A 14055-nucleotide genomic window follows, 5' to 3' on the forward strand; every position below is an offset into this window, starting at 1 on the left:
GAGAGAAAGCACAAGCAGGGGGAACGGCAGGCAGAGGGAGAAGCAGGCTCCCCGCTGAGCTGGAAGCCCAACACAGGACTCAATCTCAGGACCCTGGGATCATGACCTGAGCTGAAGGCAGACGCTTAACTGACTGAGCCACCCAGGTGCCCCTTACACATGTTTTCTAAATGAAGACGCTTCAACTGCCTCCAATGTAGAAAAGTATATCAAAGGAGTTTTAAACAAAATCGACCAGCATGTGATATACATAACCAAGTCTCGACCCATATTTCATACAATAGCTGAAATGTACATGTCATAAAACCACAATCAGGTGCAGTAATTGGCCAAAGGGAATACCTATTCCTCTGCAAATTGTAATCTATCTGATCAAGGATGCACTGAGGGAAGCAGATGGTCCTCATTAAGCCTAGAAGATAAGACATCCAGCACTGTCACTGTGTCCCTAGTGCTGGCCAGGAAATAGTGGTGGCCCCCAGCTTGAGGGTTCAGACAAGGAGGTGGAGACCATACCATCACGGTTGAGGCCACCAAAATCACTATGCTCATCGGGCAACTTTCTGATTATAGTTGGCTTCTCATACAAGTTTTTCTCCAAACCATAGAACATGCTATCAGTCAATGCAAGCTTCTACTCTGACAGTGATTTTTCTCCCTGAAAAATTAATAAATTGGCATTCTTGTTTCTGGTGAATTTCTTATGTGTTTGCCTAGTCCTGATCAACTCTGGGCATACTGACAAAATTGAATTTTTAGACTAGCAAAACTAAAGCTAAGACACTGGACTGTGGTGATCCAAAATAGTTAATACAATCCTAGGTGACTACGTGACCTTGCTCAGTGCCCTCTGTGATCACAACTCTACAGTAATTGCATATATTCAACCCTGATGGAATTCATAAACATGATTAGAAAAAAATCAAGACCTGGCTACATGTAACAAAACAGGTGGAGGGCGCCTGGGTGGCTCAGATGGTTAAGCGTCTGCCTTCGGCTCAGGTCATGATCCCGGGGTCCTGGGATCGAGTCCCGCATCGGGCTCCCTACTCCTTGGGAGCCTGCTTCTCCCTCTGCCTCTCTCTCTCTCTCTCTATCTCTCATGAAAAAAAAAAAAAAATCTTAAAAAAAAAAAAAAAAAAAAAAAACAGGTGGATTTTATAAACATAATGTAGAGTGAAAGAAAGAAGACATTAAACACACACACACACACAAATACATAACATGATTGCATTACATGGAGTTACAAAACAGGTAAAATTAATCTCTACTGTTCAGTGATATATATATAGGTCTTAAAGCTATGCAGAAAAACAAAAAAATTCACAGAGAAAGGCAAATATCATATGATTTCATTTATATGTGGAATCTTAAAAGACAAAACAAACGAATAACATGAAAAAAGAAATAGACTCATAAATATTAAAAAAAAAAGCAAAAACAACTAGTGGTTGCCAGAGGGGAGGGGATGGGAGGATGAGCAAAATAGGTGAAGGGGATAAAAAATAAATAAAAATCATAACCATTTCAGGGCAGCATTTACCTCTAATCTGGTGGGGGTTGGGGGCAGTTGTGATCCAGAAGGACACCCAAGGGATTTCCAAGGTGTAGGCAATGTTCTGTTTCTCGATCTGAGCAGTGTGATTTTGGTGGCCTCAACTGTGATGGTATGGTCTCCACCTCCTTGTCTGAACCCTCAAGCTGGGGGCCACTACTATTTCCTGGCCAGCACTAGGGACACAGTGACAGTGCTGGATGTCTTATCACTTGTTGTTAAATTGCATATGTGTGTTTATTTTTAAAAAAGATTTTATTTATTTATTTGAGATAGAGAGAGCATAAGCATGAGCTGGGGGAGGGGCAGAGGGAGAGGGAGAAGCAGGCTCCCCGCCGAGCAGGGAGCCTGATGCGGGGCTCGATCCCAACATCCTGGGATCATGACCTGAGCAGAAGGCAGATGCTTAACTGACTGAGCCACCCAGGCGCCCCATGTGTATTTTATTCATTTCTTTATTTCTTTGTTTCTTTATTTGTAGGCTCCACATGCAGAGTGGAGCCCAGATTGGGGCTTGAACTCACCACCTTGAGATCAAGACCTGAGCTGAGATCAAGAGTCAAATGCTTAACCGACTGAGCCACCCAGGTGCCCCTCATGTGTGTTTAAAGCACTTTTCTGTGTATATGTTATATTCTACAATTTTTTTTAAGTTTAAAATGTTCAGACCAATGTATAAATTGGGGGCAATAGAGTCAAGGATCCGAAGGAGGGCTAAGAGCACAGGCTTAACAGTCAGATAGCTCTCTTTCAAATCCAAGTTCCACCACTTAATGAACTGCATGACCTCAGGCAAGTTGTCCCTCAGTGTCTATGACTCCACTCGCCAAATGCGTGTTAGTGGCTACGAATACCAAGATGAGCAGAACTAAATGTGAGCCTTGTCTTTGTGGAGCTTCAGACTGATGGGAGAGCAGACATTAACCAAATAATCACACAGACAGATGTAAAACTGGAACCATGATAAATGCTATGGAAACCTTAATAAGGCTGGGACCAAAAAAGAGACGTAAAAAGAAACTACAGCCGGTGCTAATGAGAATGTATAATAGGAGATTTGCTGTATTTTGGGGAGGTCAAGAAGGCTTCTCTGAGGAAATGACCACCAAATTGAGATCTGAATTACGAAGTGTTAACTAGGTAAAGAGGAGTACGAGGGAATATTCAAAGAAAGGGAACAACGGGTGTGCAAAGGCCGTGTGACAGAAGCAGCATGACAAGGACAAGAAACTCAACATCCTGTGGGAAGCTGGAGAAGCACTCGAGGGCTGGTCCATGCAGGACTTTGTTAGCCATTGTAAGGAATTCTTTGGGAAGTAAATAAGGCTCTGTTTGTGAAGCCCTCGAGCATAGAGTCTGGAACACAGTTCCATGGCTTAGTTATTGTTGAAAGTAGACGAACAGAAAATTTAAAATGAGAAAATGCAGGTAGAAAATAACCATGGAGTATAGAGTTGTGGAATCTCTATGTTGTGCACCTAAATGTAAAACTATGCATCAGCTATACTTTGATTTAAAAAAAAAAAGAAAGAAAAAAGAATCAGGAAAATTTTTGAGGCTCTAAAATCAAATAAATAAAATTAACATAACAAAGTACTATTTTACACTAAATGGCAGGGGACGGGGGGTGGGCAGCATGTTATGATGCAGTGTAGAGGTTAAGGGCTTTTAATCAGACCAGTTTCAAATCCTGGCCTTGCCATTTCATGGGTTAAATGAAGATAATGCTTTCCTCTTGGGGTTGTTGTGATTAAGATCATATATGGTAAACCACTTACTGCCTAACATATGGTAAGCAGTCAAAAAGATTTATTTATTTTCTTGTATAGTTATTAAGAGTTAGCAAGATGGTAGAGAAGGTGATAAATTCAGATTCTGCAAGTTGGAAAAGCTCTTTGAAAAACACATTTGGCAATACTTAGCCAATTAGATGCTAAGACTTTTGGACCTGATAATGATTCTTTTGGGGATCTAGCCCCAGGATATAATTCAAAAGAAGAGGAAAACCATGTGGACAAACACATTTATTGCATGCTATTAATAATCATGGAAAATTGGAAATAATCTAAATGTCCAAGAAAAGAAAAAATCAAATTACTTGGGTGTCTACCACACGTCAGACATTTTATGTATTTATTCCATTTTCCTCACAGCAATTCTGCAATGTGAATATTTATTTATTCCCACTTTTTAATGACTTTGTTCAAGGTCACAGAGCTAATGATAGGCAGAAACTAAATTCAAACTCAAGTTTATATGACACCAAAGTTGTTATAAATATAGATGGTAAAGCAAGACTACTTGAATTTAAATCTCTGTTCCACCGCTTACTAGCTCTCTGACCTTGAGCAAGTCAACTAACCCCTGTCTCAGTTTCCTCATCTATAAAATGTACAGTACCTTCTTCAATGGATTAAATGACTTGATACATAAAAGTGTTTAGAACAGTTTCTATAAGAAATATGAAAGTATTAGCTATTATTATGAGTATTATTCTTTCATTATACAATGCTGCATCAAAGGCCATAAATACAGATTTTAATTAACATGATAATTTGGGTATAATGTTAAGTGAAAATATGAGAATACAAAATTGTATCTACACTATCATTATAACAATGTAAAAGGCAGTATATAAATGGACAAGAACTAGAATTTCCACACCAAAAAGACTATATTTGTTGGGATATTGGTACTATGGTGAATTTATTTTCTTTTAATTTGCAATAATATTGTTTCATAAGAATAACAACAATATGGGGTGCCTGGATGGCTCTGTCAATTAAGCGTCCGACTCTTGATTTCGGCTCAGGTCATGATTTCAGGGTCATGAGATTGAGCCCCGAGTCAGGCTCTGTGCTGAGAGGGGAGTCTGCTTGAGATTCTCTCTCTCTCCTTCTCTCTCTGCCCCTTCCCCCCTCACTCGTACTCTCTCTCTCTCTCTCTCTCTTAAAAAGAAAGAAAGAAACTCTACTAACTGGGGACTTAGGCTCAGGCTAGGCCCTTTGGGGAACTTGGTGTTATTGGCTGAAGCAAGACACTACTGCATAAGGATTCAATTCACAGGCTCTGAAATGACAGATCCAGGTTAAACTTCATATCTGTGGCTGAATGCTGGCGTGAAGCTTAGGCCAATTACTTAACTTCTGAGAGCCTCAGTTTTCTCATCTGTAAGTCACAGATCATAACTACCTCATGGGTTTGTTTGGTTTTTTTTTAATGAGTAATAAATAAGATAATGAATATGCACCCCACCAAGACTATCACAATTCAATATTTACTAGCGTAATTAGCTGTTTAATGTCTCCCTCATTATGACATCCTCTGATGTCTTAGGAGATAAGCTCCACCAAAGCATTGCAATTGCATATTGCAGCCTCTAGCACAATGCTTTGCACATAGTAAGCGTTCAGTAAACATGTGAATGAATGCATGAAAAGCTTATGGTCGTGGCAGTTTCCACTACACTAAGAGCCACGTTGAATGGAACTAAACTTCCACTAGTTTTGTGGCAGTTTCCGCTACAGAAAGGTGATTGAATTTAGTGTTGGCGCAGGAAAAGTCCTATGCTGCATGGTATTGGCTTTAGCTGGCATAGCAGGGCCATGTGCTCTGTGCACAGATACACAGCCAAGGGGCTGGGGGTGGGGACTGAAATCCAAGCCTCTGACCTGGCAGGGGGCAGCGTACACAGATTGTCTCCCTGGAACCAGAGATGACTTTCTATAATTCCCACAAAGGCACCACCATTTAGGCTAGCAGTGGCCTCGTGTCACAGAATTAGTCCTCCAACCTCAAAAACATCAAATCCTGGGAGAATACATTAAAGGGCTTAAGGTGGGATGGGGAACAGGACCATATGGAAAGCCCTTCAGGTTAGTGGCACTATTGACCTCGTCCAAGCAAGCAACCTAGCCCTGTTCACCACGACCCAACTCCCCCAAAATGAATGTCTCTGGTATCTCAGCTGAACCTTTAGGTGGGGCTGAGGGCAAGACTCTGTTTTTCCACTGGAGGACATGAGTCAGTGAACAGTGAGGTTCCACTTAATCACCACCCAAAAACAAGGTCCTTAAAACCAAGAGCTAGAAAAGCAAGGAAGTGATTAATATAAAAGTCAGGATAGTGATTATTCCTTGGGCAGGGCAGGGCAGGGCAGGACACAGTGGGGGTGGGGATGGGAGTCGGGGTGAGGGACCTGCTGGAGAAGCGATATATAGAGGTCTTCCGGAGTCCGAGAGTGTTCTAGTCCTTGACTTTATAATTATACATGTTGTCTGTAATTTTCTAACTATGTATTATATTTCACAGTTTTAAGCAGCTGAAAAAAATGTTTTTAAACAGGGGAAACTGACCAGGTTTGTATTATTAGTATTGAATGGAAAATTGATTGAAGGTGGGGCAAGGCTAGAGGCAGGGAAAACAGGAGGTGAGGTGACTGCCATAATTTGGTGGGAGATTATAATGACTGAGGTAAGAAAAGTACAATATTAAGGATGTAGTCCTTATTTTTATTTTTATTTTATTTTTAAAAATACAACCAAAATAAGACAGAGGTTGGTACTAGCCCCTCAGGTCACTTTTTGCCTCTGTGTGTTGGGTGACTCAGGAGTTATAGCCCAGGGGCAGGCACGTGTCTAAACAGACACATAAGCAGGACTTTCCCCTTGCCTCCCTCCCTGGTAGCTCTACTCAGAGGGACTCCCTGCCTGGCCAGTGGGGATGAGAGCACATTTTTCACCATTCCACAGTTGAGTTGATATAGGGGCCTCTATCACAACTTATAATCCCTCAGTCATAACATCTAATCACTCAAGACTTTACAGAGTGTTTTCACATCTACTGTCTGGTACCAGAATGTTAGGTCCGTGAGCACAGAGGTGTTGCCTTGTTCATGGCTGTATCCTCAGGGCCTGGAACTAAACCTGGTACACAGGAGGTGCTCAATAAATATTACTGAATGAATGAGCACATTTAATTATTATTGATATTTGACCGTCACAACAACCCGTGAGGATCGCTAGGACATGAATTATCATCCCCATTTTGGAAGTTAGTAAACAAAGACTTGGGGAAATCAAGGAACATGTCAAAGAGTTGATAGCTCGGTTGACAAGAGAATCATGATTTGATTTCAGGTTTTCTGCTTCAATTCTCTTGTTTTTCCCACTTCTTTGCAGCTGAAAAACCAAGGCTTCAAGTTTTTATAGCCCTGAAACACTAGCTGGAAGTATTCCAAAACACATAATAGGTATTATCAGATATCCCATGTCCTCTGATGTGCTAGGTTATAGACAAATGAGGCCTACCCAGCTGCTGACACATCAGTCACCACAGTCCCCTTAGAGGAGATCACCCCCACTCCCACTGCTTGAGGACAGAAGTTCCAATCCTGAAGAAAACTGATCTGGATGATCAGATCTTGTCGGCCCTAGGCTCTATGCCCCTCACTTGTCTCTACTCTCCATCCCAGTCATTCCACCCCTCCAAGCAAAAGAAGCTTAAGGAAACTGTTATTGCAAAAACACATGTTCTCATTTTTCTTCTTAAGAAAATACATAAGAAAAGGAAAAGAAGAAATAAAGAAAAATGGCAGCAGGTAATTTTGGTGCTCAAGAGCCCTTGTCATCCAAGTGGAATTCCATGGGGAGGCTAACACATAATGTTCCATGAAAAGTTAATCTTAGTTTCTTTCCTCTTAATATTAATTGAAAGTAGTCATTTGAAGCCTAAACCACAACTCAGATACCTAGGAACTCCCGATGTTCAATTAATGTGGGCATTTATACACCTGGAATCAAGCAGGCCTTCCATGGGAATCCCAGTCAAACTCCAAGAACTAGGAAACACAATATTTAAAACAGTATTTTGGAGAGAAAACTTAAAACACACAAGCCACTCAGAAAAGTCGAACTTTTAGGTTGCCTTTCTCCCTTCCTCCCCTGCACGGTCTGATATTCACTTTTTATCCCAAGAGCAATTTGGTCTAGGAGAGTTGGACCATCCTCGTCAAACAGTCTGTGTAACTCCCCTGAGAGTGTCACATGTAGGACTCACCAGAAATTCATCAGCAAACTCTTTGTTAGTTTTCTTGTTTTGGGCCTCCTCCAGGAACTTGTGCAGAATTTCCCTTTGGTCCATGCTGCAGGACAAGAGAAACTGTCTACCAGCGGGTTACAGGAGGGCATGTCAAATGTATGTCATGGCCGAGATACCACCAAGAAGCCGCTGCTGTTGCTGGAGCAGAGCATGTTGAAGGCTGTGGTTAACTGACTTCATCACAAGCCCTAGAGGAAATTAGTACGCAACCAGCCTCTGTGGTCACACAACAAAGCCATCATCACTCCAGGGCCCTAGTGCCTTCCTTCTCAAGGAAGGAACCTGGTTACAACTCAAGTTGTAACCAACAAGAGGCTAACCAGAGCATCATACATGGTTTGCTTAGCTCCGAGACTGTTCCACTCCATCATCTTTTTTTTTTTTTTAATTTTATTATTTTATGTTAGTCACCATACAATACATCATTGGTTTTTGATGTGGTGATCCACGATCCATTGTTTTCGTATAACACCCAGTGCTCCATGCAGTACGTGCCCTCCTCAATACCCATCACCGGGCTAACCAATCCCCCCTCCCCTCTCCCCTCTAAAACCCTGTTTGTTTCTCAGAGTCCATAGTCTCTCATTCCACTCCATCATCTTTAAGCAAGATTCACTTTTTTCCGGTTTCCTGGGGAAAAGGCAGAATGCCAGGTCTCATGGATGGGGTCTGCCTCTCCCCATTGCCTCAGTGAACACAAAGGCCCTGTTGACACCTTCTGTTTCCTCATGTCCCAAACGAACTCAGCCAAGTTCCGTCAGGGTCAGAAAGGGAGGCTCCAAACTTCACTGTTTGGAGTTAAGACATCTTCTGCCTGTACTATTCTCCCCAAAAGTGTCTTGTCCATGTGATCGGTGGCAAATTTCTGTTCATCAGAGAAGGCATTTTTATTCAGAAGTTTTAAGTCTGCCATATAGACCTCAAACTCTCTTTTGGATGAAGCAAAGTCAGCTGCTTCTGACAGTCTGTGTCTCCCCCAGGGCTGGGGAAGTGCTGACCTCGCTTAAGGGAAGTGCTGTTGATTTCAGGACTGAGTATTGGTCTATATGGGATCCAGGAGCACAGTGGCCCCCATGAGGAGCACCTGACCAGGAAGCTGGCACAACGTCCCCTGCATGCAATGCTAGTTAACTATAAGGAACAGAAAAAGAGTAACATCAACCACCTTGCTGGCAACAGTATAACTTTCAGGGTGCAAAGCATGAACCCTGTCTAGAGAAGACATTTCTACTCTCCCAACTGGTGCCTTGGAAAAGGCCATTGCTTCAGGAAGCCATGCTGTGCGTGTGGCATTTTGGCCCTGTTTGACAGGCCGGCTGTTCTAGAAAAAGCTTCCACATCTCAGCTTGAATAAATCCTCTCCTCAGTGGGTACAAACCTACTTAAGACTGTCTCATCCAGAGTGAGCGCAGCCCCAAATCAGCATATCATCTCTGCTTGAGGACAGAAATTCCATAAATAATTGTTAACAAAATTAGTCTGAAATAATCCTGAAGAAAACTGGGAAATGTGCCATTAGAACTTCCTCTATTTAAGATATTAGCAATCCTTTCTGTTTTGCATTATTCAAACTCCCTTTGGGAAATCATGACTCCAAACACTATGAAGCCGCCTCCACTCTATTGAGCCTCACAACAGGAAAGGAACAGTCTCTGAGGGATTCTGCTTATAGGCAGGTGAAGCCAATAAAGAATTTCAATCCCGAGCCACACAATAAATTAAAATGAAGCAGAGTTCTTCAACAATATTTGTTGAGAATGGGATAGGATTTCTCCAATTAGCCCCATCTAGCATTAAAGGGGAATTTTTTTGTAGCACTAACTAAAGCAATGTTTAATTTGGCTATTTTAAGGCATATAAAATATGGGGGGAAGCCTTTAAAAGCACAAAATCTAAAGTTCACAATAACTCAAACCCTGTAAAAGTATATACAAGGTTAGATGAAGACTAAGTGATGCAGAAAAGGATCAATTGTGTAAGTGCTGGGATCAAGGTGCTTTTCAAAAGTCTTTTAAAATTCTTATGCCATTTTTTAAGTTAGAAAAAAGGCATAAAAATCCACCAATTTGTTCAACAAATTTATTGAGTACCAACTAAATGCTAAGCACTATGTTAGGGCTGGGGATGCAGTAGCAAACAAGCCAGAATATAGTGAAAAGGACCCTTAACCAGTTAATAAAGCATCTCAAGACTAAGACATAGATGTAATTACTAATTAAAATAAAAACATTCCAAACTAACTTGCTCGTTTGCAAAGTAGCAAAGCATAAACCAAAAAGGAAAATGATTTTCTGTATTTTAACAAGACAGAGAATTTCATAAACTCTCTGTCCCCTTAGGAATGTAATCACTTCCAACCAAACCAGAACTTTATTAATTAATAAACAAAAAGAGACCCAATCAAATAAGATTTAAAGCTCTTTTTCTCAAGCTCATATTTCAGAACAATCTTTAACTTCAGTCTCTTCTTAGGGAGAGCTAAGATAGAGACAGATATGAGGTAAAGAGAAACTCGCTGAGATGCCCTCTGTAGTCCTTTTACCCCAATATAAGAATCTAAAAATAGTGTCTTAGCATAACTGCAGATTTTTTTTTTTAAAGCAAACAGCAATTCTTAGGAGTCTGTTCCATTCTAAAACCAAAAGAGACAGAAACATCGTGAAATAACCAAACCTCAAAAACCCACTTAGCTGAAAGACCATTTCCTGAGAAGACCACTCAAGCGAGCAAAAAACAAAACTGAAGGAGAAAACAAAAAACTTCAGTTTTATTTTTAACAAATCTAAGCTGCTACTTAATTTTTCACACTTCCTTCTATAGATACTTACTTATAGGTGTCTACAGACAACAGGAGCATGGTGCTTTTTGATAAAGATTCTGATGACTCATTTATATCTTGTGGGAAGATCAAGAGCTGGGGAGGGGGGAATATGTTATACAGCAGAGACTGGCAAGTACCTAAAAGAATTTACGAATTTGTGATGAAACATTGAAACCAGTCTGGCTCACACCCTGAGTGAACACGACAATTCCATGAGCGCTCGGTCAGAACCCTCAGGGGTGAGTTCTAGTGGAAAGTAAAAGTGAATGAGCACCTGAAGAAGAGCAAGGAAGGACCATCTCACTGCTGCCTCCTGTGGCTCCGCTGTGTGGTCAGAAGGAAGAGGACAGCAGAGAGGAGGACCCGTCACATGGTCACCTGTACCAGCAAGAGGGAAGTGTGCCAGTGTAAGGAGAAACATCAGTGTCACGGAGGCTGGAATTAGATGACAAAAAAAACACTTCAACCGAAGGGAGTATTAGGGAAGATTATTAGGACATTATTAGCTAATGGGAAATACACTCAGGTTTCTCAGCACATCCTTCCCTCTCTCTGAGCAGGCATGCTCTACCCTGGGGAAGCCACTGACCAATCGTAGCTTCAGTTTCACTATGCCTGCCTTTCTCTACCTCCCAGGGTCATTGATTTGATAGGGGCTCTAGCATTATCTGCGGGACACTCGGTTCTTTGCGAGCATCCGCTGGGTCACCAAGGCCGACCTGTCCTTTCTCCTCAATGTCCTGTAGATTCAAGCAGCCTTTTCCATTCCCATGCTGACCACCATGCCCTTTTGCACACATGGATTGCTGCAGCAATGGGCTCTTCGTTCTAATCCGTGCTAGCATCTCCTAGGAACCAAGGCTGGATGAATGTTCGTAAAACTCCACTTTAATGCTCAAGACCCAATGGTCTACAGCTTCCTCCGCCTGCCACCAAGCCCCTCGCCATGTGTCCCCACCCAAACTACCTAGCCACGTCACCCACAGGCCTTGCTCTTGCTACTGCCACCTCTTTTGCTACTTCTCACCTTTCCCCTAATTTTCGTCAAGACAAAAATACAGCTGTAAAGCCTGGTCACTCTTTTCTTCAACAACCCTGCCCCTGATGCCATCTCACCAATGAACTTCTCTTAGTCTGCCTCTTCTCGGAATGAAGTCTTTATATTCAGCCATAGAAGTTTTCTTTGTTTCTTCACGTGTTCCTTGTCTCCCATGAGTTTAAAAGAGTTTATTCAAGAGAAAACACACAAACGGCCCCCTGGAGTTTTAAGTTTATCAAAGGCAATGCTAGTGTCTTCTATATGCATCTGGGTAACCCCCAGTGCTTACCAGGGTCTTCAGCACACCTGAAATAAGCCTATCATGATAAAGGACGCTACATAATGTGGTTGGGTGCTGGTGAGAGATCCACCCCGACTTGTTTGCTCAAGACAGCAATGACTCCGGGTCTCCTGCCGGGCACTTTCACTGTGCCAGGAACAGATGGGCCTTCCCTACAGGGACATCCAGGACCCTGGCAAAGAGCACTTGCCTGAGGGCTGCTGCCCAGCAGCGGAGCCATGGCCGTCATCACTGACGCAGAGTCCAATCCTGCAGGGCCACCATGGGTGGGTGGGGGGGATGACCTCCTTCCTCTCCAGAATAGATCCAGTTCCCCCTCTCTAAAAGGACACAAAAGAAGCTTATAAAATGCCTCTAACGAAGCTTGTTGCTTTCCTGGTGTTTTTACATCACCCACAGCAGGAAAGTCCCCTCCCCAGCTTCTGGTCATGATTGCTTCTGGTCACTACAGTATTCTGAGACCTCATCAAGCTCTTTAGTTCACCTGCTGTGAACTTCGTAGTCAGTACCCCACATTCCACAGGGAATCATGCTCCACCTTTGGTTTCAGAAACACAATCCTCAGGGGGCAAAAGTCAACTGATAATTTCCAAATCACGCAATTTACCTTTTTTTTTAACTCTTGGTGGGGCTTGGCATCTTGTTCAAAATATAATCAAACATGAAGTCTTATCTTTCTTCTGTTTATTCAGTATTGTCTGTTTGTTTATTCATTTAATGAATATTTACGAGATCCATATACATGCAAGAGAATGGGGACGAGGGGTGCTACAAATGTATGCAACAAATTGTCTTCATTCAAGGATCTTTTATACTCGTAAGGAAGGTAAGTACACAAATAACTATAATCTAAGGCCATTCGTGGTAAGGCCATAAACGTTATGCGCACAAAATTTTGAGAAGGCAAAGATCACTTTGTGCTTGGGTTATCTGGATAGTCTTCATGGAGGAAGCAGCATTTAAGTTAGGCCTTGAATATATCAAAGAGCCTGAGGAGAAGCAATATGAAAGAGAGAGAGAACAGTAGGAGTTGGGTGGCTTAGTGAGTGGCTCAGTCTGCCTGGAGCCTTGGTTCTGTAGAGTCCTGATTGATAATCAAGGCTAGAAAGGGTAGTTGGAGACAGACCCTGGGGGAATATGAACACCAGGGTGAAAAGTCAGGCTTTATTTGATGGGCAGCGGAAAACTAGTAAAGGTTGGTTTTTTTTTTAATACAACTTTATTGAAATACTATTGACATACAATAAACTGCATACTTCAAAGTGCATGGTTTGATAAGTTTGAAATGTGTACACAGCCATGAAACCATCACCACAATCAAGATAAGGAACATATCCAATCACCTTCAAAAGTTCCACTGGAAAATCTTAAGAAAATGGCAGGCAAAGCAATGTTTCTCGATATTTTTTTTTTTTAAGAAATGGCCCCTTCTGATAAATTTTTTGAAAGTCTCATCATCTCCTTCAGTAGTATGTAAAACTTCAAAATGAATTATGCCATATCTAGAAATGAATCAAAAGAATAGACAAGGAAACCACAGCTTTGGTCAATCTGGTGGCAGTATATCGGATGGACTGGAATGGGGCAAGCCTGGAACAGGATGATCAATTAACAGCCTAACTAAGAGGCTTTACCAAAAGTCCAGGCAGAGAATTAGGACAAAAGGAAGGAATAAATGAGAAAGACTAATTGTGTGTGTGCAAGACTGGAAAGAGGGAACAGGGAGAAATGACTAAGGTTTTGAGCTAGCTGGATGGCAGTCTGGGAATGTACAGGGATAAGAACGGTACATAGAAATGAAGAATTAGAGCTTGTGGATGTGGATTTAGGAAGATGGGAAATAAGCCAGACTTGGGAATCACCCACATCAAGGTGAGAGGTAAAGCCAGAAGGTTGGCTTGCCTTTGTGAGAGACCATGTCAGTGGAGAGAAAAAAAGTCAAGGTAGAACTTTATGAACACCGAATCACAGCAGTCCCAAACTGTTAATGGTGCAGTGCTTAAAATATTCCAGAAACTGGGCTAAACCCTTTACACAGTGTATTGTTTCATTTATCCCTCGCCACAATCCCATGAATTAGTAACCAAATCATCTCTATTTTAAGACCTGGAAACCAAGGCACAAAGGAATTGGATTACTGGCCCGGTGTCACATGATTAGTCTATGGTGAAACTAAATTGTTAAAATCAGACAATCTGAAGGTATTCTTAATCTCTGGGCTACCGTGTTTTCTTTCTGCA

The 14055-nt window shown here is 41.9% G+C and overlaps 1 protein-coding gene across 4 annotated transcripts in view; it reads right to left on the reverse strand.

Moving 5' to 3' along the window:
• PTPN22 (protein tyrosine phosphatase non-receptor type 22) overlaps nucleotides 1-7696 on the reverse strand; it is a 57980-nt gene extending 50284 nt beyond the window's left edge. For all 4 annotated transcript variants that reach the window (XM_044914102.1, XM_044914103.1, XM_044914101.1 and 1 more), the window contains exon 1: nucleotides 7613-7696. In XM_044914102.1, coding sequence (XP_044770037.1) covers nucleotides 7613-7696 — 84 coding nt within the window. The remainder of the gene's footprint in view (nucleotides 1-7612) is intronic.
• Between the last annotated feature and the right edge of the window lie 6359 nt (nucleotides 7697-14055).

This window comes from Neomonachus schauinslandi, chromosome 4 (assembly GCF_002201575.2).
Source record: "Neomonachus schauinslandi chromosome 4, ASM220157v2, whole genome shotgun sequence".
Classification (NCBI taxonomy): Eukaryota; Metazoa; Chordata; class Mammalia; order Carnivora; family Phocidae; genus Neomonachus; species Neomonachus schauinslandi.